We start from the raw sequence: 9,840 nt of genomic DNA on the forward strand, positions 1-9,840 counted from the left end.
TCTTTAAGATGTAAAATGTAGTAGCATCCAAATATGTTTAGCAATTGATTTTTTCCCACAGCTTACCAACATTTGACTTCAAGGAAAGAAGGAAAAAAATTAGTCGAGTAAATTGGCCCATGAATATAAAATTTCTTCCAAATCTTGTTAGCCTATGACATTCTCAGATTTGTCAAGTTTGACACAGAGGGATGGATCCCACATAATCAACACTGCTCCGATAAAATCTAAACTTTGGAGATAGAATGGGTGATTGCGGTCTAGTGTGGTTACTTTGTTGAAATTATATTATCAATCGTCATTGTGTTGCAATATATCACTCACAACCATCACTATTGAGTTTACAAGTGCCCTTTCTATCTAACGAACTAACTGGTATATGTTATTCTCTAACTAATAGTTACAGAATTAGTCCTCCACTTCTCTTTTTAACTGACTTCTACGCACCACTAACTTTTAATAGTTACTTTCAAAATTTCAACAATTTGTAGTTGTAAAACCTTAACGCCCAATTAGCAAAGGGAATATGTACAAGTGAATCATAAGTTATAATCATATCTGAAGTGAAAAGTACCAGTCTTATATTCTCACCGAGAAGAATAAATGTGAAGTTAGATGAACTCATTATTTTTAATTGGGTCAATTTTATTTTTTCTTTGAGGCATTCAAAAGAATTTCATAGATTGCATGATTCTAAATGGGTGGCAACTCTAACAGGTGAAAAAGTAATTACAATTCAGACAAACAGAAAGGAGTACAAATTACAATTACCTTTGAAAAGTATGAGTTGTTAGGAGTGTGTATCTAATGGTGAATACTTCAGTTAAAAGACACAAATTTGAACACTAAAGCAATCTACAACACATCAGGTTAGAAATGTTACTTCACACTGTTCGCAACAAATTTAATATATGAAAATAAAAACAAACTTTGAAGTGACTAGAATATTTATGTACAATTTTTTCACTCCCTTCATTCTTCTATATGAAATTTCTCGTTGATTCGAGTGTTGTTTGTGGCGTATTTTTCAAACTTTGAATTTAAATATTCATGGACATCTCCTAAGGAAATACAACACCATTTGAACCAGGGTTTAGAGTTGAATAGTCATCTTAACTGGAATCAAATACATCTTGTAGAATCCCAAAAATTTTCAATCCATACACACAATTTGATATTGTTGTTTGTTTACAAAGGACAACACACACCTCTCTAATGAAATAGATCACAAAGCTCTAGATAGCATGAGTTAAAGTGTGCTTTTATTTTTAGCATGTTTTTTTTTTATCTTCAAGAGTTGCCTCATCATAGCCTCTATTTTTAGTTATCATGCATGTAACACTTCAAAAATCAAAGACGTGTCGTAGAGCCTAGCATAGGTGTCATAAACTCTACACATTGTTTTTAGGGTTATTTTAAGGAATATGATTCATTTAGGAAGTTTAGAAACCAAAACGTCCAAGAACGTCCATGACGTTCGAAAGTTGGTTCAAAGAGGTACTAGCGTGCCTTATCCTATTTGACTAGCTTTTAAGAATAGGAAATTAATGAAATTTGGTGAAAATGTGGGTGAAACTTTTTAGATACGTTTCATAGTCTAAACGCCGGGGTACGACTCCCTAAGGGCCAACCAAGGGCCCTTGAGGAGGACCCCTGCAGGTTGAGGCAACAATGCCTGGGCAGTGTGCATCGACGGGGCAATTGACGCTTCGTGTGTGGAATTTCATATTTTCTTTTAGATGTACTCATTCTTGATGAGGTAGCTCTTGTCAATGTATTTGGTACGCTTGAAGTGCTTAATCTTTCTTTTACTATTTCTAAATCTTCTTCTATATCCATTTCTTTATAGCTATAGTCATTATTGTCTATTACAGTAATTATTTTCTCAAAAGGGTTTTCTATTTTTATTTTATTAATTTTATTTCTTGCTGTTATTTTATGTTTTGTTGTTAATATATATAAATTTTTACATCTTGCTGTGAATAATTTGCTTCCTGGTGCTAGTTCTATTCCAGATATTTTCCAATATAAAACTAATGATCTATCTATATTTTTATCTGTTAATGATACTGTATAATTAGCACTTATTGTAAACTTAAATTTTTGATATATTAAGTTTCCTTTTACTGCACTAATTACGCTTTTTTCTATAGGGTGTACAATTCTATCATCTGCTAAATATATTTCTATAGGTGTATCTATTCCTTCTCTAAAACAAGCTTTTATTAATATTTCTGTTCCTCCTAAATGTACATATTTTATTGGTGTTTTAGCTTTTATATCTTGTATTTCTTTATTTATCATTCTTTTATTTATTATAGGTATGTATGCTTTTCCTCTTGTATATTTACAATCTATGATATGTTCTTTTTGACTAACTACATAGTATTCTTCTTTTTGTCTTTTAAACCAATTTCTTAAAATAGGTATTTCAAGTACTTTTTCAACACTTAAATCTAATTCTTTTCCTTTTATTTGTTCAAATATCGTATTATCAAATATAATTTTCTGTTCTGATGATTCTTCATCTTGATAATCTTCTTTAGATATTAATTTTATTTCATTTTCAGACATTATATTTCTTCATCTGTTTCGTTATTATCTAAGTTAATATTTTCTTCTTCATTCTCAGTTTCTATATCTGATATTTCATATATACTATCATTTTCACTTAATTCATAATCTATGTATTCTATTTGCATATATTTTTCATCATCTATGATTAATTCTGCTATCTGTTTTCTTTTTGGATTTTTAGGTAAATTACAGTTTTTAGCTATGTGTCCTATTTTTCCACAATTATAACAAGTACATTGGGATATCTTTCTTTTTGGTCTGTATGGTCTTTTTATTTTATAGTTTTTTACATAATATCTTCGTCTTGGTTGTTTATATTTATATTTAGTTTTATTTTTTCTATAATTTTTATATCTTTTGGATTTTTGATCATCATCAAATCTTCATCAAACGTTAAGGTATGGGATCTAAGACTCTTTCCTCAAAGGGTTCCTTCAAAATGGATTTCAAAAGTTGAGTTTTCATGTGGTTTTCATCCAATTACGAAATTGAAGTTATGAATTGAGTTGTTGATGATTTATTTAGGTTATTATTAATATATTAACATGTATTTTAACTTGATTTTGGTAATTGTTAATGTTTTGGTCTAAATTGGAGAACATGAACCTCAACCCCTAACCCTAGGTTGTGATCTTGACCTATATTGTATTGTGATCATTCAATTGACTTGGTTATTGATTAGATTACTATCCTATAGTGTTATTATGAATAAATTAAGATGAATTATATGTCTATCATGTTAGTTCTTGAGATGTGATTTAGGTTATGAAGTATATTGTGAAATTGGCCTAAGTATCTTGTCTTAAAGCATGATCTAGTGTTTATTTGTGTTATAGTGATGTAATTGACCTTGTTATATTATTGGTTATCATTGTGTGATGATGTTACTCCCCTAATTGGGTTAAGATGTGGGTTGATGGTAAGACTTTGGTCATGAATTGTGAAGGAGACTTGGTAAGTCTTAGAATCTCTATATTTACTTCCAATTATGAATAATTGTGGTTAAGTCATGGTGTTATATTGGAGTATGCCTTATATTAGGATGATAGCGTGGTATGATGTTAAATTATGGTTGTGAGGTTAATTAAGATGTAAATTCTATAAGGATGGTGATGACTATCAATATACATTATTATGATATGAAATGCTAATGTGTTAAGCTCACTTGTACGAATTGTGATGAAAGGACTTATACTCATGCAATTCTTATTGAACTATTTATGATAATTATTATACAAGGGGTAAACCTTATGACCTAAGCTAAGATACGATTAATAATTAAAGGCTTAAAGACATTTCAATAACGGAACTTAGCTTAGCACCGAGTGAACTTGACAATGGGAGGTGATGACTTCCCAAATAGGAAGATTCACCCTATAGTTCTACATGAGATGTTGACTTCCCAAAGAGTAATACTAATCCAATATATTCCCATGAGAGGAGACCCCAATTACCAAATGGTATGAAGAGGGAATACACTATATCTTAGTTCTTGAACTATGTTGCCCCCATAGGAAGACTAGCTACTGGATCCACCTAGAAAGCTACGTTTATGTTTGGTTTTACTTAGGCCGGTAGACCACCTTCCATCGGTTTAAGGTTTTACAACACCAGATTCAACACTTAGCTCTTGTGGTCTATGTCGGTTAAAGCAAGTGTTCCCTAAATTGACATAAAGTAATGAAGTATAAACTAACTAAGGTGACTTGAGAGGTTTAACTTAGCTTAGGTAGGGGTATGAGAATCTACTTATACGTTGCACTAGTTGGCCTTGATGGGAGCTTAAGGAAGTTAATATTATGTATGTAAATGAAAATGATGATAATATGTTGATGTATAATATGAATAGTGTTATATGATGATGATCATTCTTTGGAGCATGTAACTTGATTATATTACTAAAGTATGTCATTATGCATCCTAAACGGTTGGTTATGTGAAGTTGGGAATTGGTTATGGTTTCTTGTTGGGGCTACTTGATTAAGTAAGGTTATGGGGCTTTACATGATCATTGCACTTGTTGACTTAATGAGGATTAATGAGTAATTGTCTTGCTTGTTGTGATATGGTTAACTCTTATTCATGCCTGTGATGTTATTCCTTGATGTGAGGGTTGTAGTAGATCATGGGTTTAAGTATGTTGGGATGCATATTACTTGTTTGAGTTAGTAAGCATGTTTGGTTGATTGGTATGAATTGCTTGATTATGCATGAGACTTTTAAATGGGTAAAATTGCATGTTTTGACTTCTTTAGCATGTTTTGCTCTTATATGTGCATATGGTCTCATACTTAGTACTTGTGGAGTACTAACCCCATTTTCTTCCTCTTTCCCAAACATTTTGGTTCCGGTCGTTGAAGGCCCGTTCGAGACGACTTGAAGAAGGCTTGGATATTCTCTATCATCCAGTGGGTAGGTCCTCACTTTCCGAGGGCGATGACAACATCTTGCTTATGAAGTTGCTTTGCTTTTCTAAGACTTTTATGTTCATTCCATTTTCATTTGAGTACGTTTTGTATAAGCCTGTATGTGGCTTCTTTACTTTGATCTAGGGCTATGCCCAAATTGCTATGATCTTTAGATGGCATGAGATTGAGACAATCATTGAGACTATATTCTACCTTATGTATATATGTATGTAAAATAAAAGAAGAAGGCTATGTAACCTTCCTATACGAAGGTTCTATGTATACTCGATATATATATTATGTGTATGTAGAGGTCTATGTAAACCTCCAAGTATAGTAAATAAAAGTTTTTTAAAACTTTCTGCTAAATTCGACTTATGAATGTTTTGATATAAGCTAAGAGATTAGTCATAGTCCTATGAGAGGACGACGATGCCGATTACGTTTAAGGGGTAACCCCGGATGTGACAATGTCTCCAAAATAGAATATTTTGGAAGAAGACACTACAATGACCAAAAGATGAGGCATACTAAATTACGTCAAAAATAATGAGTTTGCCTAATCATTGTTTCCAAATTGAAGATTAAGTCGATCCATGGCGTTTGACCAAAGTACTAAAATTGCTACTACTAATTAACCATCACGTTGTTCAGTACTTTATTAAACACATTTTTCTTTAAATTAAGATCATACATTGAAATGGAAAAATCTTTTTAAAAATTAGGACTTATAGTAGGCCTGGGTGCAAGGTAGATCTAGGAGTTCATTCGAACCTCCTGAATAGAAAATTACATTCTATATTTTTCACATTGTATATAGAATGTGGTTTAGTGGGTTCAAATTTCACCTTGAGGTTTCATGTCTAAATCACATTTTTATTTTTGAGTGAAAAATTCAGATCATCACTACGAAAGGGTGCAACAACCTTTTGCAACACTTCAAATAGAGTGGTCCATATGCCGATTTCATCTATTTCCTTGGTAAAACATTTGGGTGTGGATGCAACAACCTTTTCCGACACTTTGAACAGAGCAGTCCATTCTACTAACATAGCCAGAAGGAAAAAGTGACCTTTTTGATAACTATATCCTTGGTATTGTGTTAGAGTGGGAAGAGTTCCACAGTGAACTAGTTGTTTCCTTATATGAAATTAGCTAATCCTCACATGAGCTAACTTTTGATAAGTCATATCTGAAGGCAATTGATGTCAGAGTCAGTTTCATCTCCGTTCAATGCTCTACATAGCGGTCCGAAAAGAATTAAACAATCATTATCTTGTAAGCTAGCTAATATTTGGGGTTGAGTTCATATCACACTTATAGACTAGTTTCTCATCAAAGGCTATTCTAGAGCCACTAACATATTAAAAGCTTGTCTGATATACTATGCCACTAAGATGATATCCTAGAGATTACCATGTAGTATTCCTTGTCAAGAGGGAACTCAAGCAGGTAGGAAAATACATACATCCGTTTGGAGCGTTGGGTGAGCTAGTCTATATTTGTATGAGTTTATATAAGAACATATGTTATTTATATCAGAGATGATAGGATATCTCATCTCTAGTAATATTATAACAACAATTTCCAGTCAAATGACGGGATTAGTCCTCTATATTCAAGTTCCAAGTATAGATACCCTGGATATGGTATTACTACAATAACATTTATCAAATGGCTTAGTTACACAAGCTAAAAGTCCAACTTTAAATTGTTGAACCAACTGTCATCATATAAGGTGGTCTTCTAATATAGAAACTGTTGAACTACTAACAATGCCTAATGGTCACTTATCAATAGCAACACTTGTTATTACTAGTGGCCATATTAGAAGGTTATGTTGACAAGTTTTTAGTAACAACTTGTAATGGTGGGTGTTGTCTTTTGGTGAATGTTTATAACTTCGTTGTATGAAATTATTTCAGTTCATGTAACACTTGAGCATTCACTATTCACCTATAGCAGTTGATAAGCACATGGACGACCAATGTAACGAAACATGCTGTATTAAAATTTGCAGATGAAATCTACTCTAAACAGACACGTCCAAGGCAGATAGCTAAGGAATTTATTTCACATCACATAAGACAAATATATTTAAAAAAGATAAAATTCCAGTCAGTCAGATTGGAAAATTGTGCTTGAAAGCAGTATTATAAAGAAAGAAGGTGAGGTATAGTCATAAGTTCCAGCCTCCAGGCAGAAAATGATGGCAAAAACATTTACCAGTCGGGCACCCTTTAGCAACAAAACCCAAAAAAGCAGGCATCAAAAGTCACTACTTGACTGTAACAATCTTGATCACAGAAGCAGTTCCAACACGGTGAAGGGCTACAACGGAATCTCCTTCCTTGCATAATCCTTTTGTTTTGGCATGTTGAAGAGCAAAATACAGTGCTTCTTCTGTAGACTCTTCATGGGACGCCCTAGCTGACCCTGCATGCAGAACTGGAACCAATCCTCTGAAGATAAGGCTGTGCCTTGCTGGAGACTCATCACTGCAAGTCCAATCAAAAGAATCGGTCTTGATCTCAGGGACAACCACAGACAATATAGGCATTCCAGGCCTGTACTTGGCCACCAATTTTGCCGTACTTCCTCCCCTGGTTAACACAAGAATTAGAGCAGCTTTTGCAGAATTAGCGGTACGAACAGCAGAAGACGCAAGGCTCTCCAAAGGACTCATGGGAACTGGTGCATTAGCCATAATTCTTTTAAACACATCTGGATAATCAATTGTGCTCTCTGCTTCAATACAAATCCTGGCCATGGTTCCCACTGCAAGATCAGGATAAGCTCCAGCAGCTGTTTCACCACTAAGCATGACACAGTCTGTGCCATCAAGGACAGCATTGGCAACATCTGTTGCTTCTGCGCGAGTTGGTCTTGGAGATTTAATCATGGACTCCAACATTTGTGTTGCTGTGACAACAGGTTTCCCTTGGATGTTGCACTTGTAAATCATTACCTTTTGAGCCAAAAAGATTTTTTCAATTGGAATTTCCATTCCCAGGTCACCTCTGGCTACCATAAATGCATCAGAGTTGGCAAGAATGTCATCAAAATTTGCTACACCTTCCTGATTTTCAACCTAAGAAGGAAATAACAAAATTAAGAGTATTTTGACAAGTTTATGATTCTAATTCAGTAATGTCAAGGTGAAAAAAAAAGCAATTAAGTTGACAATTGAAATCAGATGAGAGGATAGATTGCCACAAGGTTAGTTCAACTCATGATGTTAATCCTGATTAAATGGCTCATTAGTTAGTGTGTTATGTATGACAGTCAAGGCTATCTAGAAGTACGATGCAGTAAAGTGATTGGGCAACTGAATCAGACCTTAGACATTAGAAGGATGTTCTTTGCATGTTCACCTAGCAGCTTCCGAACCTCCACAAGATCTGAACCCTTACGAACAAAAGATAACGCAATCATGTCGATATGATTTGGAACACCCCAGTTTAAGATGTCATCCTTGTCTTTATCTGTTAATGTTGGGAGATCCACAATTACTCCAGGGAGATTGACATTCTTTCTTTCCCCAAGAAGAGCTGTGTTCTCACAGCGGCATCTTACCAAACCTCTCTGTTTGTCACAAGACAAAACGGTGAAGGTGATTGTGCCATCTGCACAGAGGATGACACTTTGTGGCTTTACATCCTCTGCTAACTTTTTGTAGCTCATGCATATCGTACTCTCATCACCTTTAATGCTGTAATCAGTTGAGACTGTGATCTCCTGACCTTGTTTAAGTTGAACAGGCTTACCATCTTTTAAAAACCCTGTTCGAATTTCAGGACCCTACAACATAGATAGATAGATGAATATGAAGAATGTGTTTCGTTCAGACTAATTGGGCATCAAAGTTAGGGTTTCCTATTGTAAAAAAAATACACAATTCCATAATTAATAATTAATAATAATAATAAAAAAAAGCGACCCGATTGTCCGACCTTGGTATCAAGCATAACGGCACAGAGAATACCAGTATTCTCCATAGCCTGTCGGAGATTATCAATAGTCTCCTGATGATAGTCATGAGATCCATGAGAAAAGTTGAATCTGGCAACATTCATGCCAGCCCGGAGAAGCTTCTCGACCATGAAAACTGAGCGAGATGCTGGGCCTAAAGTGCATACAATCTTGGTCTTAGGCCTCTTGACATTGTTGTTGTTGTTTTCAATCGCCATAGCCGAAAGGAAGGAGAGAAAACTGAAATAATAATATTGGTGAGAGAAGGAATAGAAGAATAGTAGGTGGAAGAATAAAAAAGAAACGTACGGGTGCGGACTTGACGTGATCTTGAACTTTTCTTCTACTTATTTGTTATTATTATTAGTGTGTAGGGACCACCATATTCTTCACACAAAAGCTATTCCTTTCCATTCCTTTTTTATTGAGAGGGTAAGATTATATATATAATAGTTAGAGAATTACATGGTTTTGAGACCTAATGGCCTCTACATTTTTCACATAGTTTGCTATTATAGCTAATTCCCAAAACATGCTAACTTATTACAAGTTGTTCTTAAAACTAGTCTAGTAACTATTACACCTTGCTGATCATCCTTAATTAGAGTTATAACTTGCTCCGAAGGTGTAGATAATATAGTAACATAGTCGGACGGTGTTAGCTTGATACCTAGTTTTGACAAAAAGTCTGCTACCTTGTTTGCTTCCCAAAAACTATGTCGGACCATGGGATTCCCCAACTTCTTCATAAGCAACCTGCAAAGATTAACATTAGTTGTATAAATAGGATAAGAGGCTTGTAATGCTTCAATTGTTTCAGTAGAGTCCAACTCTACTTCGATAGGGCCAATGGCTAACTGTGTGGCTCATTTTAAACCGTCTA

The 9,840-nt window shown here is 34.3% G+C and overlaps 1 protein-coding gene across 1 annotated transcript; it reads right to left on the reverse strand.

The window, feature by feature from the left end:
- Window positions 1-6,975: 6,975 nt before the first annotated feature.
- Window positions 6,976-9,289, reverse strand: LOC107008234 (pyruvate kinase, cytosolic isozyme). Its single transcript, XM_015207176.2, has 3 exons — window positions 8,939-9,289; window positions 8,325-8,786; window positions 6,976-8,076 (listed from the first exon to the last, which is right to left on the reverse strand). Exons 1-3 carry the CDS (start codon window positions 9,173-9,175, stop codon window positions 7,264-7,266), a joined length of 1,512 nt encoding a protein of 503 aa, XP_015062662.1. The 5' UTR covers window positions 9,176-9,289; the 3' UTR covers window positions 6,976-7,263.
- Between the last annotated feature and the right edge of the window lie 551 nt (window positions 9,290-9,840).

Source organism: Solanum pennellii, chromosome 1 (genome assembly GCF_001406875.1).
Source record: "Solanum pennellii chromosome 1, SPENNV200".
Lineage (NCBI taxonomy): Eukaryota > Viridiplantae > Streptophyta > Magnoliopsida > Solanales > Solanaceae > Solanum > Solanum pennellii.